Consider the following 26,398-nt stretch of genomic DNA (forward strand, 5'->3'; position numbering starts at 1 on the left):
GCCCGGCAAGGGTGAAAATCCTGATCGTCCCTAAGGTAGGTATCGCTAACCTAATCCCCCCCCCCGAACCCTAACCCTCCCTTAGGGGTGCCAAACCCTAACCTCCCCCCAAGTGCCTAACCCTAATCCCCCCTCTAAGTGCCTATACCTAACACCCCTTCCCCGCAGCCTAAACCTAAGTCTCCCGGGGGGGGTGCCTAACCCTAACCTCCCCCTTCCCCTAGCCTAAACCTAACCCTCCCGGAGGGGGTGCCTGACCCTATGTTCCCCTGGGAGCACTAACCCTCCCAGCCACAAGCCGCCCCCCACCCTTCCCCGCCACCACCCCCAGCGGCTGCCCGCGCCCGGCTTACCTTCGTTCGGTATGCCGGGCTTCGGTTTTCTGGCGTCTGGCTAATGACAGGCATCGAGTTTTCGACGCCTGTCGTTAGTACCACGCCGGGATTAGAAAGTCTGGAAGACGGCGGTCAGCATTTAGACAGTCGGCTTCCAAACTACATCCCACGGCATGGCGTGTCTAGAAGGGCTGTTTAGCGCGCAGGGAAGTGAGATGTAGGTGGACACATCTGTACATGTAGTAGTGGTGGCACTCTGTACATTTCTTAGCTTGTAGTGTTGAGCCTCGGGCACTCAGTGATAAAAACCCTGATCTGTACTATAACCTGAGAGCTACAATATCGGGTAATGTCAGAGATTATAGCCCATTTATGGTAGGAGTCTGTGGTTATTAATGGATGATGGCTGTAAGGCGAGTGTCTCTGCTGTATAATATTTAATGAATGTTCTCTCTGAAGACGGGCGGACATGTTATCTGAGTCTGTATTTGGCAATAATAAATCTGGTTGTGCTACCTACAGGAGGAAGATGGAGATCTCCCAGAAAATGGCGGAGGAAGAGGAACGATATCACATAGAAATGGAGAAGTACGCAATAGTGTTCTTATTACTGTGCGTTCATTTGTGCCTGAACTTGAGTCCGTTTCTTAAGTGGTTCCTTAAGATGAGTTCAGTACGTTACTCCCACGTCTCAAAAGCAAATCTAGATTAATGTAAAATGTGAGTTACTGTAGTTCATATCCCTTTTACATCGGGTTATTGTTGTGTCAACCCGGGTCACGGCTCAGTGTAAATGGGTCTCTGAAAAATAACCCGGGTCCAGTGACCCGTCAATCTAACCCGGGTAGCGAGCAGAGTTGCACCCGGGAAGGTCCTGAGTTACGGGGCAGTGTAAATATGTGACCCGTGTGCAGTGTAAACGGGCCAACCCAGGAATAACGCAGGGCTGTCTTTAGCAGCAGTGTGGGCCCTGGGCAAAGCAATGCTCTGGGGCCACTACCCACCCATTTACGGGAAGAAAAATGTAAATGGTCAATAAATTAAACCTTTAGAGTTAGAAGTACTTTCAACAAAATCAGTTTAAATATTAAAAAAAAAAAAAAAATTGTCAGTAATTGGCAAACCGTACAGTATGAAATAACCAGAGGAGAGGAGTAGCAGTCAAAATAATGCACTGTAATGTGTGAGGGTCTCTCCTCAATGCACTGTAATGTGTGAGGGTCTCTCCTCAATGCACTGTAATGTGTGAGGGTCTCTCCTCAATGCACTGTAATGTGTGAGGGTCTCTCCTCAATGCACTGTAATGTGTGAGGGTCTCTCCTCAATGCACTGTAATGTGTGAGGGTCTCTCCTCAATGCACTGTAAAAGCATCTTCACTGCACTGTGAGAGCAGTTCTCATACACTCAGTATATAGTAATAGGAGATATATAATATTCAGTATGACAATAATTATGCGCTGCCCGTATTGGTGCCATCTATTCTAGCCTGGCATTTATTGCAGTATTTTTTTTTTTTTTTCTAGTAGGGGATCATGTAACATCAATTCCCAAGCCCTAATGAAGGACAAAAAGTATAATAAATGCTGAGTCAGACCCTGTCGTGGAAAATAGGCTCTTACCTGCCGGGTCGGGAGGCAGTGGCTCGCCTGGCAGAGGAGTCTCCTGACCTGAGTACTGACTCCTCAGCAGGGCTGCCATCAGAAATTGTGGGGCCCGGTACTGACAAAATAGACAGGGCCCCCCTCAGGGAGGATGGATGTTAGAACCTCTGTGGGTGCTGGGGAGCTGTGTGGGCTGGCTGGAGATTGGGCTAGGACTGCTGCCGCATACTACAAAATTCTCCCTGACAGGTGTAATAGGTGCGCTGTGATGAGTGCCCTCTCTCACTCACTGCAGTATCCTGGGAAGTGACCGCCGGTCCCTGCCATCCCCATGTGGTGCCTTTGATGGCTATCAGTTCTACTCAACCCGCGCTCCTGAAATTGTAGTACTCCGTGTGTATTTTTTCTTTTCAAAAAAGTCTGTTTAGTGGGCTGCTTTTTTACTAATATTGCGCAAATTTTAACCACCTTTGTATTATTGTTAAATCCCAGGCCAGACCCGGGGTTTTAGTGTAAAAGGGGAATTATTAATAAACTGGAGTTTACGCAATATTAGTATATATATTAAATGTAAAGTTCTATTTATTTTGTACACACATTTATAAACACCTGCATGTCTACCTACTTGGAATCAGTGATGAATAATCCTATATCACACACACGGATTTTAAACTATCTGCCCCATAAGACATGTACGAATTGATGCATTTTCATGTTGTTATTCTGAAGTGTTACTGTAAGTGGGATACGTGTAAGTGTAGACAATAGGCGTTGATAGATGTATTTATCACACACCTTAATGTCTAAATGATTAAATTGATCTGTCCTTCAAGGATCTCTGCACAAGAGGAAAAAATAAAGAAAGATTGGGATGAAGATTGGGGACGCAAGGAGCAGCCAAAGAGTCCGAAATCTGCACCCACACAAACTCATCGCAGCCCCCCATCCAAACACAAGAGTAAGTCTGAGCAATAGCTGTGGGTATTGGGAGTAAATGTGTAATATAAATACATATTGCCATGTTTCATTTCCTGGTTGGGACACATCGGGGTTCTGCTGTGACTCTAGCAGCCTCCTGTGTTCTGCATAGTTTTACATAATGACGGGTGTGTTCCCCTACATGGCGAGGGAAGGAGATGGGATCCTTTTACCTGCAGGAAATACAGTGCCCTTGCCCAGGTGTTAGGGATTCAGGGAGACCCTTCCATTTTTACTGGCTAGGCATTTCTGTATCTTGTGTGTAACTCTTATATGTGGTTGCGCCACATTATCTCCTGGACCATGAAGCACTAGACGCTGCACAGATGATTTTGGTTGTATTTCAGCTATTAAACTTTCCGCTGATCCCTGCCTGAGTGACAGGTCCCAGCACTCTCCCCTGGTCAGTATTTCATTGTGACCCCCGGAAAGGTATCGTGGGAAAGCGGAAGTCCCTGAACACAAGAATAAATGTCATTTAGTTCCCCGTATTGAATCTCATTACATATTATGCTGGCCGGTACTCCCGTTGGGAGACAGATTAAAGAGCGGCTACTGAACATCTGTTCATAAATAGAGCAAATTATCAGAGGTCATTATCTCAGGGACATCCTATGGAATGATGATGATTATCAGAACTACATAGAAGCAGGATAGGAGAATTCTCTCTGATTCTCATTTCTCCCCATTTTCCTGTCACTGTCACTATTCCTCCTTTGTCTCCCCAGCCAATGAGAGTGTAACGCAGGATGCCGCTGGGACAAGGCACAAGCAGGTCGGGTACTTTCCTTCCCTCGTATCTAACTTTCCTGTAACCTAACTCTTCCTGTCAGCCAGAAACGGATCCACACCCGGGAATAGGAGTGACAGGCTTGTAGTGTACTATATTTGTATCATGTATTTATACTGTATCTGTTTTATATAATGCACGTCTTACTACAGGATGACATCTTTCCTTCCTTCTACAAGACGGAGGATAGTCTCCAGAAAATATTCCTCCTCTCATCCAGAATGGTCTTCTCTGATGTGTTCCTTTACATCATTCCTGTCCCCAATATCTCCTCTGTCTGCTGTCCTTTTTATTTCTTCTGACCCATGCCTCCGACATGTCATGTTTCTACCTGTCTTATGTCGCTACCTCCCCCCTTGTCACATATCTGTACTGCCCCTTACCGCCTCTTCATTCACATCATACTTCCTTCAGAAATTTAGTACCGCAGTGCTGTCAGGTGCATCTGCAGTGTTCAGCAAGTGTCCTCAAACCCCCTCTGTCTTAACCGATATGTTCTTTTCCCTGTCACCCTCTCATTAGACAGATCTTTATGAACTACACATACTTCAAAACCATACTGCAAAACCAAAGGCAGGGCTGTGGAGGCGTTAAGCTAAACCTTCAAGTCTAATTCCTCTCTTAGTTAAATAGAGTTGCTGAAGTCAAAGGTTTGGCTTACAGACTCCACAGCCGTGACTAGAAGGCCATATGGCTTACCGACTCCACAGCCCTGACTAGAAGGCCATATGGCTTACCGACTCCACAGCCCTGACTAGAAGCCCGTTTGGCTTACTTACTCCACAGCCCTGACTAGAAGCCCGTTTGGCTTACTTACTCCATAGCCCTGACTAGAAGCCCGTTTGGCTTACCGACTCCACAGCCCTGACTAGAAGCCCGTTTGGCTTACCTACTCCACAGCCCTGACTAGAAGCCCGTTTGGCTTACCTACTCCACAGCCCTGACTAGAAGCCCGTTTGGCCTACCTACTCCACAGCCCTGACTAGAAGCCCGTTTGGCTTACCTACTCCACAGCCCTGACTAGAAGCCTGTTTGGCTTACCTACTCCACAGCCCTGACTAGAAGCCCGTTTGGCTTACCTACTCCACAGCCCTGACTAGAAGCCCGTTTGGCTTACTTACTCCACAGCCCTGACTAGAAGCCCGTTTAGCTTACCTACTCCGCAGCCCTGACTAGAAGCCCGTTTGGCTTACCTACTCCACAGCCCTGACTAGAAGCCCGTTTGGCTTACCTACTCCACAGCCCTGACTAGAAGCCCGTTTGGCTTACTTACTCCACAGCCCTGACTAGAAGCCCGTTTGGCTTACCTACTCCACAGCCCTGACTAGAAGCCCGTTTGGCTTACCTACTCCACAGCCCTGACTAGAAGCCCATTTGGCTTACCTACTCCACAGCCCTGACTAGAAGCCCGTTTGGCTTACTTACTCCACAGCCCCGACTAGAAGCCCGTTTGGCTTACCTACTCCACAGCCCTGACTAGAAGCCCGTTTGGCTTACCTACTCCACAGCCCTGACTAGAAGCCCATTTGGCTTACCTACTCCACAGCCCTGACTAGAAGCCCGTTTGGCTTACTTACTCCACAGCCCCGACTAGAAGCCCGTTTGGCTTACCGACTCCTCAGCCCTGACTAGAAGCCTGTTTGGCTTACCGACTCCACAGCCCTGACTAGAAGCCCGCTCTGGAATGATGCGTCCTGCATGCCATATCAACAGTGAAGGGTTATATTATTCATATAATGCGTATTACTGTAATTGTGATGTTCGTAACCAGTGTGGGTGAAATATTTAATGGTGTTATACTGATGTAATAATAGGTTTAATATGACAGTAACTCCGCCTTTATCTTCATGCCTTTGGATATGTGTGCAATCCATGACATTTTGGCTTCTGTCCGTACGTAGATCTGCAGACTTTACACTGAATACTCCATCTTCTTACTTACCTCCAGTGTATTCCTAATTACACTTGGTGTCTCATGTAGCATCAGATACATTTGCCCCCGAATCTAAGCAGGTAAAGGCGCACCAAATAAATGCATTAATGTGCATATACCAGTTGGATGCATGTCAGGATCCAGCCAGCTGTACATCACTAACCTTTACGCCATGTGTAAGTGTGTATACTGACCTCCCACAATAGTGTACTGATGCGGCTTGAGAGTCCAAGCACTGTGGTAAATACTGAAGTTGCGTTACCCTAAGGGAACGATGTGTCATATATGGAACAAGTGACTTTATGGTTACATTCAATACATCTGTTGCTTTTCGCCTTTAGAATTGTCTTTTCTGCAGTAATGCAAATGTAGATGTCAGGTTAAAGTAAAGCTACGGCCACGACTTCATATAACTTATAGATGCTAATGAGTGAAGTGCTATCAGCTGGAGGGGTCAGTATGCGACAGGCCTATCAGAAGTGGCTAGATCATCATCATCATCTCGTCTCATTGTGCCTGCAGACATGGACACGACATCTAATGGAGGCCCATCCACGCACACAGACCTTTTCTGTACTCCGCCTGCACTTTTGTTTCCTAGAACTGTGGGTGATGATACCAACTGTCTATAGACTGCTCCTGAGTTCATGGTACACACAGTCTATTTACAAAGTCCTAAAACTATTTTTGTGTCCCTGACACGGCGACCTTGGAGTTTGTTTGCTGGAACTTGGGGCAATTAATACGGCGCCCCCTTTGATTCTGATCTTGTCTATAAAGTTCCAACATATTACTCAGCGTTGCCTGTTGAGGGGATCACAATACATACAAATAGCATAAACCGTTTCAGTCGCTTTCACCTCAATGTATTTGTACTAAAAAAATTATATTAAACCGGGAGTTCACGTACAATACATAATACATTAGCCGTTAAATTAAAAGAATAGTAAACTGTGGTAAAAAAGAGGAAACAGTGGCTAGAACTTTTGGGGCTTTCCCGCCTATGTGGCCTCATGTGAAGTGTGTAATATATATGGAGGGTATTTACATTGAATCCAGCAGGGGCCTAAAATCTGGAGATCTCCCATGATCCTCTGCTGCTCAGCAACCTGAATAAAAAATATGTCTCTTGCACAATGTTTTGTGAAAAGTTGATTTTCCATCCTTTAATGTAAGAGAGATCACATGTTCTCAGTAAGCTGGTTGATAAATAAACATCGATGGCGATGTATAACTCTTGATATTCTCCTTCTGTCTCTTCGTGTCATGTGTAGCATTTGGCTGGTTCTACCGATATGAAGGGAAGTTCCCCACCCTTAGAAAGGTATGACGGGTGATGTGTATGGTGTGTATATTCCTGCGTGTGTTCTATCCTGAAACTATACGGAACCGCACATGGGGACAGTGTCATATGTCCAGGGCATGCTCCGTTGCATGGTAAAGCTGTGCAGGTCCAGTGATTGAAGATATGGACTGAGCCATGTATCTTTCTGTTTAATGATCTGCTTTACACAACTTTTGATTTAAAGTTCCCTTCACTCTTCAGCGGAGTCTGTGGAATTCTTTTGCAGTCCGTTCTCTTAACCACTGAGCCATCCTCTCCTAATAGGACTTTCCAGTAGTGTGGTCCCGGTAGATCACATTCCAGAGTGGGATGCGACGTCACATTACTGTGCTTTACCCTCTTGTTACCATCTCCTGTGTGCGGTGTGTTTTGCAGTGTTTGATGCGCTGTGGTCCTCAGTTTACTGCGCAGACTACTCGTAGCGGAGTGATGATGGAACAGTTGTTCCCTATAGAGCATCTGGTAGCTCTTGCAGGGGACAATGACTCCTCTTGCCCGGCTATGGTAGTCTCATACTTCTGGTGGTGTCATAGTCTGAAATAACCTCTTAGAAGGGGAAAGAGCGGAAGAAAACGAAGGCTGAGCGGCTGTTTGAGCAGAAGAAGAATAAGAAGGAAGTGGAGTTTGAACAGAAATTGGCCAAGGAGAAAGAAGAGATGTTGGAGAAGGAGAAACAGCTGAAGATCAACCGTCTGGTTCAGGAGGTAATTCTGTCTCAGACCTGTTATGCAGAGTAGTCACTTTGCACTCGCCCTGGCACTTATGCACAATGTTTATCTGGATACATGGGGAGGGTTGTGAGACATTTGGGGATTTAGTCTGGACACGTGGGGGGGATTGTGTAATATCTGTACCTTTTTTTAATAGAATTACAAGTAGCATGCCCTGCCCTATGTGCTGATACTTGTAGTTCGCCATCAGCCTTGGAGGCGCAGGTTGCCTACTTCGACCCCATGCTGCTTGATCAGGAAGTCCTTGGTCCTGCCTATATGAGGAGTACCTAGGGCTGGGTTAGATTTTTTTTTTATTAGGGCCTGACATACAGATGTAGTGCACAGAGGATAGATGTATGTGGGCACAAGTTGTGCCACACATAATGCAGGAGCCCAGTGTGACTCTGTAGCACCGAGCATCTTTTCGTGGGTTTTTTTTACCTTCAAATGCGTCTAATTCACATAACATGAATAGATAGCACAAGCATCTTCTGCTGATTAAAATGATATGCGGCATGCCTATGTTCTCTGTGCTACTGCGGGTGTATCTGCATGCTAAATGCTACGTTACAGTGTTACAGCCGCTGACACTGTAACGTAGCATTTCACATGCACCCGCAGACGCACAGAGGATATAGGCATGCTGCATATCATTTTAATCAGCAGAAGCTGCTTGTGCTACATATTTGCATCGTTGTGTGAATAAGACTCATTTGAAGGTACAAAGATGCACAAAAAGACGTTCGGCGCTACTTAGTCACGCCACAGCATTGCTCGGCTGGAAGGGCTGTTTAACGTGCCAGGAGGCTAGATGTATGTGGACCCATCTGTACCATTTCTGGATGTGGGACACGACTGTAAAGCGTAGCGTAGATCACCTTAAACTTGTATGCATTGTATATGATGATGCACATGTCAATTCTGGCCGTGTGACCAAGGTCTCGGAGACGGAGCGAGAAGATCTGGAGGAGTCGGAGAAAGTTCAGCACTGGGTGGAGAGACTCTGCCAGACCCGATTGGAGCAGATCTCCTCAGCTGAGAACGACTCTCACGAGGTAACCGCCCTGCGTCAGAAAACCCCTCACTGCTGATCCCATGTTTCCATGTACAATCTACTCATAAGTACAGAGTTCCAACAGTCTATATTCTCCTCACAGGGTAGCGGATTAAACTGAGGCAAAATATATAACCTAAGACGAATAAAACTAATAGTTTAGTACAAATATTTAATTATGTGGTTTTACAACACTTTGCAAGCTGGAGGGGTTTTTTTTTTTAGTTAATTCCTGAAAGAGAGTATTTTTAGAGCGTGTGGAACTGGAATAGATTTCTTACGTTCTCTGAATGAATACATTAGACACAGTATAAGGGATCAATGCGTCAGTGATATCGCTAGATCCTGGTGAATTAATAGACTGAGAGAGAGAGAGAAGCCGTAGTGGAGCCTCCGTTATAGATTTACATCAGACGTATTGTCCTGTTGTATTGCTTTCTCAGCAGAAACCAGTAATGTGGCTGCAAAAGCCTTAGACCCTCATTCAGAGCCGTTCGCTATTTGCGGTCGTTCGTTTAAAAACAAGGGGTGGCTATTCAAATGATCCGTACGCACATTGTAGTCTGTTCACACCTCTAAGTCTGAACGAGCGAGCAAAACATACGCTCGTTTATTTGTTAAAAACGCCCCCTGGCCGCTCGCATCCTACGTCATGTCCGCTATTTATTAGATTAATCGAGTACATCGACCAGCGTATGAACTGCTCGCTATTCTTGTGGTTGGTGTTTGCTACCACAAATTTGCGAGCAGTTCTGGCTATAAAATAACCCAGTGACGTGAACAATGACGCTGCTGTTTTAAATATACACACCCATAAAACGCCCGTTTTGACCTTTAAGCACGCCTGCGTTCGGATCTCCACTCCCCGTTTTCAAGCACCTTCCCCTGTTACCACCCACATACGCCTCATTCTGTCATTCAAAATAGCAGGCATTCGCTATATTGCGTACCAACGATTTTTGGCCGCACTGACTGGTTCGCGCATGCGTACTAAAAACCGTACGCATGCGCAGATGTGCAAACATCGCTCGGAACGAGCGTACTGCCGCTAACGAGCGGCTCTGAATGAGGGCCTTAATCCATTATTAATGGCTGGCTTATAGCATTAAATCACATTTGTGACTGTAAAACTGACCCATCCAACCACCAGCATGCAGTGGGCCCCATTTATGGAGCACTATGACGGCGTATCACATACAACATACACGCTCTGTTTTGTTTGTGCTGAGAAGCTAAAAAAGTTTAAGAAACTTTTTTTTAGATTTTTCTAATAACATAATGTTTGTGGTTTAGATTCCTTTGTCTTTAGTGCATCCTGAGAGTGGGAGACTTTTATCATTTTACTTTTGTTACATTACTCTGAGTTAGTGCAATATGTTCATGCAAAATGTGTTTGCGCTAGCTCTGAGGCCTATGTATCAAGTAGGGAAGTCAATCCCAGGCCGTTTTTTTCAATCCTGGGATTCGGTATTGAAAAAAACTAAATCCCTGTATTCCCAGAATAACCGGGATTGGCCTCGTAAAAAAAAAAAACCCTGGCCAGCCTCCACAGTTACTTATTGGGTGGCAGGTATTTTGGGCGGCGTGCAGAGCTCCCGGCTTTCAATAACAACCACCCAAGCGGCGCTGCGCAACGTGACCTCTGTCCTCACGTCACGCTGCGGAGTGCAAGCCGGGGGAAGGGGGAGTTGGCAGCGTCTGAACACTTTGCTGGAGGTGCTCAGCGCTGTCCGGCATGTAAACAAAATGCCATTTATGGCCAATCCTGAATCCAGGGAAAGGAAGTTTTCGATCCCGGCCATTTTTAGGCCAAAATCCCGGGAATCTCCCTCAAACTGTTAATTAGTGCTGCAGATCGCAGTCCCCATTATTATCAATGGGGACTGTGATCTGACCCCTATGTATTAAACTCTAAAAAGCGAAGCTATTCGGAGTTTAGCCCTGGTAGTTTACACCATCTTCAGAACGTGTAAACTACTGTAAGCCTATGGTGGGCTCCACGGGCAGGAGAGATCTTTTGCAGCCCCCGACCAGTTCCGGAAGATGAAACTGTGCGTATGTGCAGTGTCCGCTTCCTCCGGGGAGAAGTGAAAGACTTCCACAATTTTCCAGAAATATAACTCGCGGGGACATCGGTTACCACAACCTCTGTCCCTGCGAGTTCCCCTTTGTACACAGCGGGGGATATTTTCATTAAAAAAGAAAATATCCCCTGCAAGTTGGACCAATGATAATCGCGGCAGTACCAAGATTATTGATGCATAGAGCCCTAAGTCAGTGCAGCAATGAAGACCTTTTGTGTAGTGGAAATGTTTGAGTTCCAATATACAGTACGTGACCAGGAACAATCCGGAAATCCGCCCTCATCACCTCTTTATGCCGTTCCACAAACTGAGCTCTTCTTTTTGTACTAAATGTGAAACGCGCCTGCTCAGTACTCCTCCCCATGCCAAACTTCTGGACCTGCACAATTCCTGTGACAGAAGTTTAGGCGCAAACGCACAAAATTACCTACAAGCAGCCATTTTGTGGGCTGAACCAATATTTATTAGAATGCAGACTTTGGATATGCTAGGATCTAATGACATCACTGATGCATTCTCACACCGAATAGTTTCATCCCACAGGACAGGGACAGCTGCCACCACTGATTGAAGATGTTCTGTATTTGTGGGACATTGAACAAGTTTTTTTTTCTCGTGATGCTTGTTAACTCTTTCTGTTGTTTTGAGTAGGGAGCAGGAGGGCGCCCGCCTGTCGCCGCTCCTCCGGCGGCTGTGCCCGCTGCCGCTCCTGTACGGAGGTTCGTTGGCGGCCTCCAACTTCACACCACCGATTTGGATGACGTTCATTTAGAAGACCCCGGTCGTCCTGTTAAGAGGATGGCACCCCCTCCTCCTTCTCCACGGATGTTATCTGCATCCGGCGGTGCCCGCCAGGCTCCTTCCCCCAACATCACGATGATGAGAAGAAGTGCACCACCAGCCCCAACAAGGACTTCTCCTATACAGCCAACATGGATGCACTTACCCTCTCCTCCGCTCCCAGCTCCTCCCCCTTCGTCGCAACAGCATACAGGATCCCCTCGGCCGCCACTCCCGTTCTCTGATGAGTTGAAAAGCTACAGAGGCAGGTCGGCTGCGAGGGCTTCCAATCCAGAGCCAAGCTACCCTCCAAGCCCAAAGGTGAGCTCTCTATCGATGTAGAATAAAATAATATACAACAAATTAATACTTTTAATTTGTTTCCTTTGTAAAAATGGTCATACATTACTAATTTGAGGTCAAGAAAAACTAAAATGATTTCAGAATGTTTTTACTAGATCTATTTTTTGAGCTACACTACATGCACTATACTGTATGTACATTAGTAATATAGTCATAGTGAAAAGCTATTTTAAAATAATCTGATATTTTCTTGATAGAAAATAAGTAACAGTTGTTTTAATACAATCAATCACAAATAAGAAAACAAAACAAACATACAGCATAGGATACAAACATACAGCATAGGAAAGTACTATGTAATATAGTGGCCTATTCATGGGGGTGCTTTCTCTTTGCTTGTCGCTTGTACTCCTCTTCTGGGGCATCTCTTGTCAATGTCCTACAGTAGTGATCACCTCCCCTGATATCTTTGTCCCATTGCTGAAATGTCTTGGTGGAATCGCTCACTATGCTGTCACTCAGTGCACCACAGTTATCTTGCGTGGGTAATCCCATGAATCGCATCTATTTGAATAGGGGAGGGGACATTTAATTGGGTCATTAGGCCCCGCCCCCTCTGCGCGGAACGCAGATTGCTGGTAAGATTCTCTCCATTCTGTCCACGTCACTAGGAATACCCCTACATCGTCATAAATGGGCTATATCTCGGAACTCAGAGCTAACTGAGAGTTTTAAATGTCATATTCATTCTTTGCATGCCGAAATCAATCAGAAGTAACTATTTTCACATCGGAAACATTTTCATTGTTGTGCAGTGTAATTAAATGTCTTTATGAGGGTAGTAGAATCGTATATATTAGAGATAAATGAATCAATAAAAGACACAGGGCATAGTAAGAAGTATGATCTCTGAGAGCGTCGCATCTGTTCCACAAGACTAGACGGTGAGCCCTGGAAGTGACTTTTTTTTCCAGAGTGACGGACAAAGTTTCAAACATTCTGAGGTCATTTTAAGACGTCTGCAGCAATTCATTATATTGGTAGTTACAGCAGTCATATGTGGAAATTGGGGTTAACTGGGGTCTATTGGTTAAATAACTAACTTGGTAGTTAGGTTATCTTCTGAGCTTAGGAGCCAGCTTGTGCTCTCTACATCAGTAATTGCCATCTATGAGTGTTCCAAGCTCCACAATAAATCGGGGACTGGTACAAGTCAAAAACCGGAATGCAGAGCCCCACTTACCAGCAGGACTACTAGGCCAGGGGGCGTTAAGCAGTGTCAGCAGCAGCTTATATTGTGGGCCAAAGTGACCTCTCATATCATCTTATGGTTACAGTGATTTATACTAGAGACATCTGTTCCCAGGATATATATTCCAGCACAGGGTAAGACACGCACGGTATACTTTACTGGCTTATAACAGATGACTTTAAAAAAAAATCTATATGTCCAAACATTCGGTATTGCGAATACGAGTACAGCCATAGGAGCAGGTGCAACCATTTAACGAAGATGGAAACATCCTTCCAGGTCGGCTTCCATTCTATGTAACTTTCCCCAGATGATTTATGGCAGAGATTCATCCGGCTACGTGCTGGAGTCACAAACGTACTTAAAGCATAATTGTCTGATTCCCAGGAGGTATAAACCACACAGACGGAGATATAAACACTGAACGATCTATTACGCTATTAAAACCCGTCACCTGCATCCTGGCTCTCCCACGCTCCTGCATGCACCCTCTGTATTTAAAGGGCCGCACTCTGGTCTATATCCATAGAAGAGTCTCTGATTTAGCTGCTTTATCCAGGACAGTGGTCCCCCAAATCATCATAGTGAATGTAGAATGCATCGAGTGTGAAAGGACCTTTCGTCACATGTAATGTATAAAGCTTTTTTTCATCGCTGTTCCACAAAAGTATAATTCAGGACAGATTCGGAAGTGGACGCAGAAGCGCCAACGCATGCGTTGGCGGTCTCCTGTCTGCAAATTTATGCAAATAAAAAGTCCCTCCCTTGTGTACATCTGTGTGTCCAGATGTGCGAGGACAGATGCCCAATTTCAGCATCCATACGTGCTACGATACAATTGACGCTACCATCGAAACTTCCGCCGGCCCTATGGCAGTCGCAGTTTCTCCATCTAAATATGGCGTCCAATTTGAGTGACCAAGCATCTGTTTAAGCATCCACTTTCACTAACACGCCCGCAAGACTATTATTATACGCTCATAAGACTGACCGTCTGCAAGGACACAATCGGTATGCATGCGCAGTAGCAGAAAATCGCTGAGCTACGTGCGACATCGTCAGTGCTTATACCTCCGAACCAGGCCCTTTGTGCTTCTTAATGATAAGTCTTCCGTGTATTTGTAATCGTATTAAAGTCGTTTTCCACAGGTTGTCAGGAACACGTCAAACCTCAGTAAGATTTCATCTACGTCGAGCAATCCGCTGGTATGTGAGGGGCCCAGATTCGGTTTTCTGGGGTGCAGTGATTTGCAGTGTGAGCGTGTTTTCTGGTTATGTTACCTTACGCTGCATGAACACAACTTTTTGGTGTCCTTGTGGACAGTGACAAACACTTAAGCTGCATTCACACACAGCGATCAGACAACGATAACAATATCGTTGTCCGATCGTCCTGCGTGTGCTGGGTGATGGATGTCAATCATCCAGCACACCACCAACCCCTAAACGACTATAACGATCAGCAATCAATGTTTGCGGGACCCTATAGTAACCTGGTCGACCAAGTTGACCAGCATGAATGGGCGATGGTCATTATCGACCATTTGGCCCACGCATCGATGGTCGTTGGAAGGCGCCCAAAAATGCACGATACGGACGATATCGTTATCGTTCAAATCGTGCATTTAGATCTGACTTTGTGTATGCATTCGCTTTTTTTCCCACATTGATCACAAAAGTGGAAGACACTATTCTCCTGTCAGCGATAGAAGTCTGGCTTTAAGCAAACGTGCATATATTTTCCGCTAGTAACCACATGTTATTTATACATCCATCACAACAACTTCTAAACTTGATCCCTATGTAAACTGCAGAGTGTTTTATCTGATAAATGCTCTTTATAGCGGGTAGTGTTTTATTTTTACTGGATTAATTTCTTTTTCCAAGTGATGTCATATCAATCGAGTATTAAACATGTGGTTTTAGATGATGCGTTATACACACAGACGCATTCCTGCAGTGCTGAGATGCCATATAGCTTCTCACGCTTAGCTGGTAGGAAGCCTGTATGTCTGACCTGTCATGGCTGAGAGCATTGCAGGTAAGTAGCTCTCCCAGGCCGGCCTGTGCATAGACCTGTCAGGCATACAGGAGTCCGCCAGTATGGGGCACTAGTAGTGCTCACCAGCAGAGCTTAGTGTAATGGGCTACTAAGCAAAAATGTATGCGTTCCATTACCTTTGCCCATTACCTTTGTGTGTTGTGCAGCTGCATGCCGCTCTCTGTGCCCAGTAACATGGCTACATGTAGCCAATTACCAGTGGGTGGTGTGCTGCTCTGTGCACAGTAACATGCCCACATGTAGCCCATTACCTGTGTGTGGTGTGCGGCTGCATGCAGCTCTCTGTGCCCAGTAACATGCCCACATGTAGCCCATTACCTGTGTGTGTTGTGCGGCTGCATGCTGCTCTCTGTGCCCAGTAACATGCCCACATGTAACCCATTACCTGTGTGTAGTGTGCGGCTGCATGCTGCTCTCTGTGCCCAGTAACATGCCCACATGTAGCCCATTACCTGTGTGTAGTGTGCGGCTGCATGCTGCTCTCTGTGCCCAGTAACATGCCCACATGTAGCCCATTACCTTTGTGTGGTGTGCGGCTGCATGCTGCTCTCTATGCCCGGTAACATGCCCACATGTGGCCCATTACCTGTGTGTGGTGTGCAGCTGCATGCCGCTCTCTATGCCCAGTAACATGCCCACATGTGGCCCATTACCTGTGTGTTGTGTGGCTGCATGCTGCTCTCTATGCCCAGTAACATGCCCACATGTGGCCCATTACCTGTGTGTGGTGTGCAGCTGCATGCCGCTCTCTATGCCCAGTAACATGCCCACATGTAGCCCATTACCTTTGCGTGATTTGCGGCTGCATGCTGTCTTGTTACAAAGTGTCACATAATTTTCCCATCTTCCAACACTGTTGTTTAAAATGTAGCAGTTTGCACCGAGTCCACCGACCCAGCGCCGCCCGACTGTGCCGATTCCTTCCAAACCCGTCATGCTGCCTCTGGACTCCAACTTTATCCTGAGACCAGCAGTGAAACCGGATCATCTGGTAAGATTCAATGCTAGAACCATTACTGCGAATTAGATCTATATTATATCACTGCTCCGGATATTAAAATGGTTTAACAAGACCACAGAGTCACAGCTTATTGTAATTTCCATGAGGGCTAGTGGGGGGTACTTTTATAATCTCTCTCCAAGCTTTGATCAATACCACCTAAAATTGTCACTGAAACCTGTTTGTTCTCTGGGAATGTGGTGTACTTATATTTGCTGATATTGCAGAGACCTTCATGGGAAAGTGATCGCCTACCCACCTCCCTTCTGTGTCTCCTACTGCTTGGCACATCCCATGCTACTATAACAAGTCTCCCAGGATGTAAACGTTACACTGATGATCCCACAATGTGCGTAGTTAGACAGTAAGAAGCCCATTTATCAATGATCACTATATTAGCGCCCATGATCGCATTGCAGTATGTTGTTATAGCGGCCAAATGTACTAAAAAGCACCCGCAGGGACAAGCACTTCGAAAGGACCCGTCCCTGCAATGGTTCTTGTGTTGAAGTGACTGCGTCATTCCTGTACCGGGATTCCAGCGCAGTCTTACAGATCACGCGTGTGCAGCATCCATTACCCTCTCCCTGTAATATTTGCGATGTGTAGCCCATAGACTCCACCAGCACAGCGCTCCAGAAAGCTTAGCCCTCCGCAGCTAACCGCAAAGCGGTAAATCTAACCGCATAACACTCTGCGGGATACTAATTATTTGCGGTTATCCCCCGAAAAGGTGTTTTCAGGGAGTATGCCGCAAATAGTTAATGATACATGGGCCCCTAAGGGGTAAATTTACTAAGCGGTGCTGGTCAAAGCCGCCATGCCTGCAGCAATTTTGGATGCAGGATTAAAAGGGCAACAATGTTAAATACATAACACAAACAAAAAAATACATAATACGCCTGGCTTTTCTATTGAATACTATTGCCCCTTTAAATCTATCTGTGGTTTTGACAAGCACTGCTTTGCTAATTTCTCCCTAAAGGGCGGTACACACTAGATGATGTCTATCAGGGCCGTAACTAAGGTAGTGCGACCAGTGCCGTGGCGCAGGGCAAAGGGGCACTGTTTGGGCCAGTAAATTTTCCTGTTTATTATCATTCTCACTTGTAGCTTCCTCTTCTTTTATCCCCAGCATCTCCTGACCTCCCCTATCTCTTCCCTGGTCCTTCCCCATGAGCCAATGGCCCTATTTCAGGTGCACTATCTTATATCCCTATTTAAAAAAATGGAGGGGGGGCGCCAATGCTCTCTCTGGCACAGGGCATCAAAAAGTCTAGTTACGGCTCTGATATCTAATGTGTACCGGCCTCGTTGGCGACGGGACCCGGCGGGGTGCAGTAGCGCGCATAGTCAGCGGCATAGCGTGCCATTGGGCCCGATATGTCGCTCCGATCCGCCGGATCGGGCGACATCGCTTAGTGTGTACACAACATTAGGTTTTCAATATTATGCAATATTTTAATTTCGTTTTTCATTTTGGCGGAACAGAGTAATATTCTCCATATATTTCACGCGTACAGTATTGGTGTCAGTCTGCTAAAGCTTTGTCACCTGGTTAATTTCCCTTCTGCAGCCTCCAGAGATGCTGAAGCGGATGGTGGTTTACAATTCCTCCTTCAGATCTAACAAGAGACAAGTAACTTTCATCTCGGATCTGTGCTGCTGGTCTGACGGTCATATGACTGGACTCTGTTCTTTCTGGATAGTTATTAATCAAGTTGATGACCATTTTAGTTATTGCATTGCCATGTGGACAGTTACAGGCTATTGTAGGGTTAAAGGAATGCCCATTGCAGAGCAAATAGAGCTTGTTCTCGCCCTGCACATGATCCATAACCAAGCGTACGGGCAATGCAGTGCTGTATACATGTCACACCTGCGTTCAACTCTTCATCAGACCCTTCGTTTATAACCCGGATAATGAATATTCATTTTCCGAAGATAGTTTTACATTTAATTGATTTTAGTCAGTCTATGGTTATAAGTTATATGCAGAACATTATGTTCCAATTAATTTTCTGTGAATCCCGACACTAGTTACACAGCTGCAGAGAATTTGTAGTCCTTTCATTTCATATAATTACTGTGAATCCCTCACAATGACCCAAGAACAGTCTAGAACCTGCAGAAAGCGAATCTATATGGCAGTCGTATTATAAGTAAAATTTGGGATCAGCTTTGATTCTTGCCAATTAGAATTGGCGTAACGAGCCAGATTATTCCCGCAGGTGAGTCTTAGTTATGTTGTAAATCTATAAGGAGAACAGCACACAAATCACAAATGACTTGTTATATCCTTATTATATGCTCGGTCCTATTTCTCATTCTGACGTTCTATCGTGGATTGTTAGGTCACAGATATTCTTTTTCCAGTACAGTAATTACAGAATGATAGTCACGTTTCTGGCTGTTAGGAAGAGTCTCTCTCTCTCTCTCTCTCTCTCTCTCTCTCTCCCTCTCCCCTTTACATTGTATGGTTATTTATGAATGAAGCGTTTCTTCTGTAATTTTATGTGTTTTTTCATTGAGGGTTTCCAGAAATATGTAGAAGACTTTGACCCCTACACGATGGTAAGTGACAAATGTTCCAATGCAAAATTATCAAAATTTCTTCGGAACTGTGCAACATCATAAGTTATAGTGAGAAGTTATCACTTAGCGCAGCTCTGGTCGTATGTCCATTATGTCAAGGATACTTTGTAACTTTACTGTATCTGTATTATGTTATAATGCATTTTAGCCATTACTTTGGAAACTCAATTCTCTACAAAATAAGTATATAATAGGTGAGTTCTGACATCCGATAATGATTGAGAACATCAACACCCTCACTACTGAGCTGCAAGGTGGAAGATGTGTCGGTACAGAGGAGAGCAAAGCGCAGACACCTGACGGCTTGCTGTACAGAACAGAAAGCAGGCACCCCACGGCTTGCTGTACAGAGCAGAGAGCAGACACCCGACGGCGTGCTGTACAGAGCAGAGAGCAGACACCCGACGGCGTGCTGTACAGAGCAGAGAGCAGACACCCGACGGCGTGCTGTACAGAGCAGAGAGCAGACACCCGACGGCGTGCTGTACAGAGCAGAGAGCAGACACCCGACGGCGTGCTGTACAGAGCAGAGAGCAGACACCCGACGGCGTGCTGTACAGAGCAGAGAGCAGACACCCGACGGCGTGCTGTACAGAGCAGAGAGCAGACACCCGACGGCGTGCTGTACAGAGCAGAGAGCAGACACCCGACGGCTTGCTGTACAGAGCAGAGAGCAGACACCCGACGGCGTGCTGTACAGAGCAGAGAGCAGACACCCGACGGCGTGCTGTACAGAGCAGAGAGCAGACACCCGACGGCATGCTGTACAGAGCAGAGAGCAGACACCCGACAGCATGCTGTACAGAGCAGAGAGCAGACACCCGACGGCGTGCTGTGCAGAGCAGAGAGCAGACACCCGACGGCGTGCTGTACAGAGCAGAGAGCAGACACCCGACAGCGTGCTGTACAGAGCAGAGAGCAGACACCCGACGGCGTGCTGTACAGAGCAGAGAGCAGACACCCGACAGCATGCTGTACAGAGCAGAGAGCAGACACCCGACGGCGTGCTGTACAGAGCAGAGAGCAGACACCCGACGGCGTGCTGTACAGAGCAGAGAGCAGACACCCGACGGCGTGCTGTACAGAGCAGAGAGCAGACACCCGACGGCATGCTGTACAGAGCAGGTAGCATACACCCGACGGCTTGCTGTACAGAGCAGGTAGCATACACCCGACGGCTTGCTGTACAGAGCAGGTAGCATACACCCGACGGCTTGCTGTACAGAGCAGGTAGCATACACCCGACGGCTTGCTGTACAGAGCAGGTAGCATACACCCGACGGCTTGCTGTACAGAGCAGGTAGCATACACCCGACGGCTTGCTGTACAGAGCAGGTAGCATACACCCGACGGCTTGCTGTACAGAGCAGGTAGCAGACACCCGACGGCTTGCTGTACAGAGCAGAGAGCAGGCACCCGACGGCTTGCTGTACAGAGCAGGTAGCATACACCCGACGGCTTGCTGTACAGAGCAGAGAGCAGACACCCCTGATGGCTTGCTGTACAGAGCAGAGAGCAGACATCCCTGACGGCTTGCTGCAGAGAGCAGACACCCCTGACGGCTTGCTGCAGAGAGCAGACACCCCTGACGGCTTGCTGTACAGAGCAGAGAGCAGGCACCCGACGGCTTGCTGTACAGAGCAGTGCAGAGCGCAGAAACCAGTCTGCTTGATGAACAGAGTAGAGCGAATTAAGGAGCTCATTCAGACCTGCTCACTAAGATGCATACTCTGGCTGCTGCCGATGGTATGCAGTGTGTATGCATTGTGCGCATACCTTAGCAAAAGTTCACAATGCATTCGCTCGCTGCACATAGACAGCCCAGCAGAGTGAGTGACAGGGGAAGCCGTTTGTAGGTGGTAACAGGGGCTGGCCATTATAAACGGGGGAGTGGAGGTGCAAACGCAGGCGTGCCTGAGCATCTCAACGGCGTTTTAGAGGTGTGCATAATTATAAGACAGCATCATGTCACCTGGCTTGTTTTTACACTGAAGTGCTCGCAGTGCTTGCGGCAGGGTGTGGTCAACCTCAAGCGCTACGATAGCATCCGATGTATCGATGGTTGCATACACTTCCTGGACATGACGTGCACAAGTGGGTGTCTTAAAACAGGCTGGTGGGTGTCTGCATACACTATGTGATCGCTGTCTAAGAAATACTGGGCGTGCTAATGCATTGCTGTGTACGATAGCACTGCCTACGCAATTTGCATACACCTTGTGAGCGATCGCATCTAGCAAGCGGCTCTGATTCAGGCCTCAAGTCCATTGCTGTCCAGTAATACATAAAAATGCAAGTCGCTTAAATCCATTTATTTGTCCACTACAGGTGCTTGCCAGGGAGGGGCTAATCTAGGAAAGAAAGGCACAGCATTCCCCCAAGCATAATAAATTGATTTGGGGTGCCGGACTAAATAGACACTAAAAAGTTGGACAATGTCTAGCTCAGGGGTTCCCAACCACGGTCCTCAAGGCACACTAACAGTCCAGGTATTAGGGATAGCCATACTTGAGCACAGGTGACGTAATTAGTACCTCCGTTATTTTGATTTAACCATCTGTGCTTAAGCATGGATATCACTAAAACCAGGACTGTTAGTGTGCCTTGAGGACCGAGGTTGGGAATCACTGGTCTAGATAGACACCCAGATGTTAGACAGTCAATAGGTCGACTGGGACAAAAGGTCGACACACTAAATGTTGACATGCGAGAAGGTCGACTGTTACAAATGGTCGACGGTATCAAAATGTCGACATGTAAATTGTAGAGACATTACTTTTCTTATATTTTTTTAGGGTTAGGAACTTACCACGACGGTTAAGGTTAGGCACGAGGAGGGAGGATTAGGCACTTACCGAAGGGTTAGGCACTAGAAGGGATGTTTTGGGTCAGGCACCTACCCCAACAGTTAGGCACAAAGGGGTGCAGGGTTGTTAGGGTGAAAATTAGTGCTAAATAAAATTCATGTGTTAACCATTTTTGTGTCGTCCATTTCATGTCGACCTTTTGACAATGTCGATCATTCGTTCCCGTCGACTTTTTTTTTTACATGTCGACCTTTAGTGTGTCGAACTTTTTGTCCCTGTCAAACCTATTGACTGTCTAACATCTGGTGTCTATCTAGACATTGGGGCAGATTCAGTTAGCGGCTAATTGCCACGCCGGACCAATTCAATAGCCGGGGATTCCTCGAGCGGGAGTCCCCGCAGTCGGACTTTACCTCCTGGAGGTGCGAGGTAAAATCCGTGTTTAAACGACCAAATCGGCCTTGTGCGCGGGGAAAAAACACATTGATTCCGCAGTTTACGAGTCCCGATTTTACAGCGCGGGGGAAAAGGCTATTTAATTGAATAGTTTTTCCCCGCGCAGTGGGGATTTTGGACGGCAATTAGTCGCGGGGACAACACTGCGGCTAATTTAATCTGCCCCATTGTCGACCTCTTTACTGTCAATCCACATCCACTGATTTGAGCAACTTGTCATTTTTGTGTATCACTGCTGTGAGGGGCATATATGGGATCAGTAGTTGGAGGGGCATATATGGGATCAGTAGTTGGAGGGGCATATATGGGATCGGTAGTTGGAGGGGCATATATGGGATCAGTAGTTGGAGGGGCATATATGGGATCAGTAGTTGGAGGGGCATATATGGGATCAGTAGTTGGAGGGGCATATATGGGATCAGTAGTTGGAGGGGCATATATGGGATCAGTAGTTGGAGGGGCATATATGGGATCAGTAGTTGGAGGGGCATATATGGGGTCAGTAGTTGGAGGGGCATATATGGGATCAGTAGTTGGAGGGGCATATATGGGATCAGTAGTTGGAGGGGCATATATGGGATCAGTAGTTGGAGGGGCATATATGGGATCAGTAGTTGGAGGGGCATATATGGGATCAGTAGTTGGAGGGGCATATATGGGATCAGTAGTTGGAGGGGCATATATGGGATCAGTAGTTGGAGGGGCATATATGGGATCAGTAGTTGGAGGGGCATATATGGGATCAGTAGTTGGAGGGGCATATATGGGATCAGTAGTTGGAGAGGCATATATGGGATCAGTAGTTGGAGGGGCATATATGGGATCAGTAGTTGGAGGGGCATATATGGGATCAGTAGTTGGAGGGGCATATATGGGATCAGTAGTTGGAGGGGCATATATGGGATCAGTAGTTGGAGGGGCATATATGGGATCAGTAGTTGGAGGGGCATATATGGGATCAGTAGTTGGAGGGGCATATATGGGATCAGTAGTTGGAGGGGCATATATGGGATCAGTAGTTGGAGGGGCATATATGGGATCAGTAGTTGGAGGGGCATGCTGGTACATCTATTGCCATTTGGAGGATATTGGGGTGCCTCCAGGTGAGAAATATATATAAATGTATGTGCTGTTATCATGTAGTATAACAAAATACACAAACGTATGATCCAAAGTAGGTGCTATTATCGTATAGTGTTAGGACCACCATATCAGAGACGCCATGAACTGGCTGGTGGCTTAGCCATATGTTTACATATATTTACAAACTGAGATCTTTGCATTTCTACTATTATATAGGATGTCAATCTCATTTACTGGTCCATTATAGCTTCCTGGGCAGAACAGAGCACACTCACCCGTCGGCGTACTGAGCAGCGCGCAGTCAACTGTTGACTCAGAGCAGAGTGCAAACACCCGCCGGCTTGCTGTACAGAACAGCACAGAGTGTCCCTTCGCTGACAATGACGCTGTGGGATGGGCTTCATATAATTGTCAAAATGTTTAGGATCTAGTCCAGGCCTGGCTAACCTGTGGCCCCCCAGCTGTTTTGAAACTACAAGTCCCAGCATGTTACCAGCTGATCGGTGGGAGTGTATGCTGGGTGTAGTAGTTTAGTAACAGCTGGAGAACCACAGGTTACCCAGGCCGGTGTAGTCCTTAGAAAAAGTGGAAAATCTTGTGGGTTGTACACTGGATACATTTTCAGTTTGTTTAATGATGGGAGTGTAAGCTGAAAGGGGCTGTTATTGCAGCTATAGAGACCTGTCAGTTAAGTAGAAGGATGACATTTAAAATGCAGCCTCTGTCATAACATTAAGGGCCTGATTCAGAGCCGGACGCTCTTTAAGAGCGCTCGCTCTGAATCAGGGCATTTTTTTTTTGGGTTGTGCCCTCCCGGCCGCTCGCTAAGCTGTGGGTGACCACCCACAGCTTTTGCGAGTGGCCAGGTGATGGTCGCGACCATCGGGGCTTGTGACGAGACCCTTGTGGCAGGGTCTCGTCCATCGCAAGCCCCAGAGAGCTTCCTGGAAGCTCTCCACTGACATCACTGGTGATGTCAGTGGTGCCGCCCACAAACGTCAGGCGTTCCTTCGGGAATGCCTCCGTTTGTGTAGCCACCCGTCCTCCAAAACGGGGCGAGCTGTCAATCAAAATAGACAGCTGCCCCCTTTTGGTACGAGACCCGTAACAACGGAGCGCCCGTCGCTGGCCAGGTCTCGTGCATGCGCACACCGGAACCGGCTTCGGCATTCGTAGTGAGTGACCATCGACCCGCTTGCGAGCTCTGGGCCTAATTCAGACCCACTCGCAAGTGGGTCGATGTTGCCCAAGTGCGCATGCGCACGACGGAGGCGGCTCCATCGTGCGCATGTGCGAGACCCGAATAACGACGGCCAAGCCGTCGTTATGGGTCTCGCACCAAAGCGGGCGTGCTGTCGATGGTGATTGACAGCACGCCCCCTTTGGTGGGTGTGTCGGGGGCGTGGCTGCCCAGACTGAGGCGTTCCCATGGGAACGCCTACCGTCTGGGGCCGGCCCCACTGACATCACTAGTGATGTCAGTGGGAGTGCTTTTGGCTCTGATAGAGCCAAAAGCACTCCAGGGCTTGCGGCAGACGAGACCCTACCACAAGGGTCTCATCGCAAGCCCGATGGTCTTGACCATCGTGACCATCATTTTGGCCGCTCGCTATAGCTGTGGGTGGTCACCCACAGCTATGCGAGCGACCAGGAGGCCACTCCAAAAAGTAAGAGGGACGGCCCTGATTCAGAGCGAGCGCTCTGTCAGAGCGTCTGGCTCTGAATCAGGGCCTCTGTGCGCTCTCGAGCGGGTCTGAATCAGGTCCTAAATCTGACCATTGTCCGATAAATGGTGAAATACAACTCCTCTTTCCTCCAGCAACAGAGATTTCTATGTCTCATCCATAATATAGAGGAATAGGCAGCATTATTCAATCACTTTATGATATTTATTAAGGCTCCAATGAGAGTAGGTTTGAGCAGATCTATTACTGTATATAGAACAGTGTTTTATCATACATACAGTATATATGTTGCTGTTTCTGGTGTAACTTGCATTGCTTCTGTTGTTTAGTTTGCACCTCAGCAGATCGCAGGGAAGGATGTCCGACAACTAAGAATAAAAAAGGTAAGAAGTCACAGCTGATAGCAGACGGTAATGTGTGAGTAATATACACAGACAGCTATTACCTACAGCTATTACCTACAGCAACTAATCCTCCCCAGTGGAAAATGTGCAGACTATGATTGAGGTGCTCAGAATGCTGCAAAGTTGGCTGCTGCATGTGTACGGGTGGTGCCATGGTTATCGGACACCATTCTGGTTTATTCACATTGTAACCGAGGGCCTGATTCCGAGATGGACAGTATTGCGCAGCCGCAGGGAAGCAGCCGTATGATACCGTCCAACCAGATACAAGTTCAGCAGGAGACGTCTTCCTATCATGCGTCTGAGATCAGAGTACAGCGTTTGTAGGCTACGCCTCTAATCATTATTGCGACCATGGTTGCTGCTTTGCCCAGGCTGCGTTAAGCTGAAGCATACTCATCGGAACTGGATTTCCGGGTCCAGGAAGTCTGCATCCGACGACGCAGACCTTGGGATCTTCACGCCTCCAAAACGGGGGGGGGGGGGGGCGCAGTGTGACACACACCTGTTTTGAGGAACAGTCCTTCTGTCCTGCTCCCCAAACGCCTCAGTCAGTCAGGTTGCGGCTATGGGGGTCTGTGAGCTATCTCGCCTGCGCCAACCCCCAACAAGACCTTTGCAAATCATCGGGTTTGGGTAAATCTCTGAACCAGGCCCTGAATGCATTCAGCAGATTCTTATGTACAAGTCAGGAATGTCACACTGAGCCTATGGAGCGTGGGGCAGCTTCAGAGTAGGGAGGAGGGGGGGGGTACTCTGCTCTTAATGGGGACATAGAATGAGACCCTCCCATATATTTGGTGACTGATGCATCTGCTCTGCCACCAACACAAAGACATGTGGAAATATCTAGGTGCCCTGTATTCCTGCCACGCTGCCATAATCGCTGCATCAGAGGGATAAGCCCAGTGTGACCAGCTCCTGTGATTACCTGAGTACATATAGTAACGTCCCTGCACTTCTCGTTATTGGACACAGGAAGGATCCCTGGATCTTGTGGTAGAAGGGGGTATCGAATCCCCCATTGGGAAAATCGTGGTCTCTGCTATATATGATGGGGGAGCCGCTGACAATCACGGTATGTTACATCATTTATTGAATCGCAGAACACAGGGCATCTCCATATATTATTATTTA

The 26,398-nt window shown here is 47.1% G+C and overlaps 1 protein-coding gene across 1 annotated transcript in view; it reads left to right on the top strand.

Moving 5' to 3' along the window:
• USH1C (USH1 protein network component harmonin) overlaps positions 1–26,398 on the top strand; it is a 126,302-nt gene that overhangs the window by 72,288 nt on the left and 27,616 nt on the right. The window contains exons 13-24 of the mRNA XM_088458270.1: positions 858–923; positions 2,771–2,895; positions 6,913–6,962; positions 7,535–7,687; positions 8,635–8,751; positions 11,486–11,935; positions 14,319–14,375; positions 16,103–16,222; positions 17,808–17,870; positions 18,764–18,805; positions 25,187–25,240; positions 26,240–26,339. Of these exons, the coding sequence (XP_088314396.1) occupies positions 858–923; positions 2,771–2,895; positions 6,913–6,962; positions 7,535–7,687; positions 8,635–8,751; positions 11,486–11,935; positions 14,319–14,375; positions 16,103–16,222; positions 17,808–17,870; positions 18,764–18,805; positions 25,187–25,240; positions 26,240–26,339 (1,397 nt within the window). The remainder of the gene's footprint in view (positions 1–857; positions 924–2,770; positions 2,896–6,912; positions 6,963–7,534; positions 7,688–8,634; positions 8,752–11,485; positions 11,936–14,318; positions 14,376–16,102; positions 16,223–17,807; positions 17,871–18,763; positions 18,806–25,186; positions 25,241–26,239; positions 26,340–26,398) is intronic.

The sequence above is a fragment of the Taudactylus pleione genome, unplaced genomic scaffold (assembly GCF_031769625.1).
Source record: "Taudactylus pleione unplaced genomic scaffold, aTauple2 ptg000820l, whole genome shotgun sequence".
Classification (NCBI taxonomy): Eukaryota; Metazoa; Chordata; class Amphibia; order Anura; family Myobatrachidae; genus Taudactylus; species Taudactylus pleione.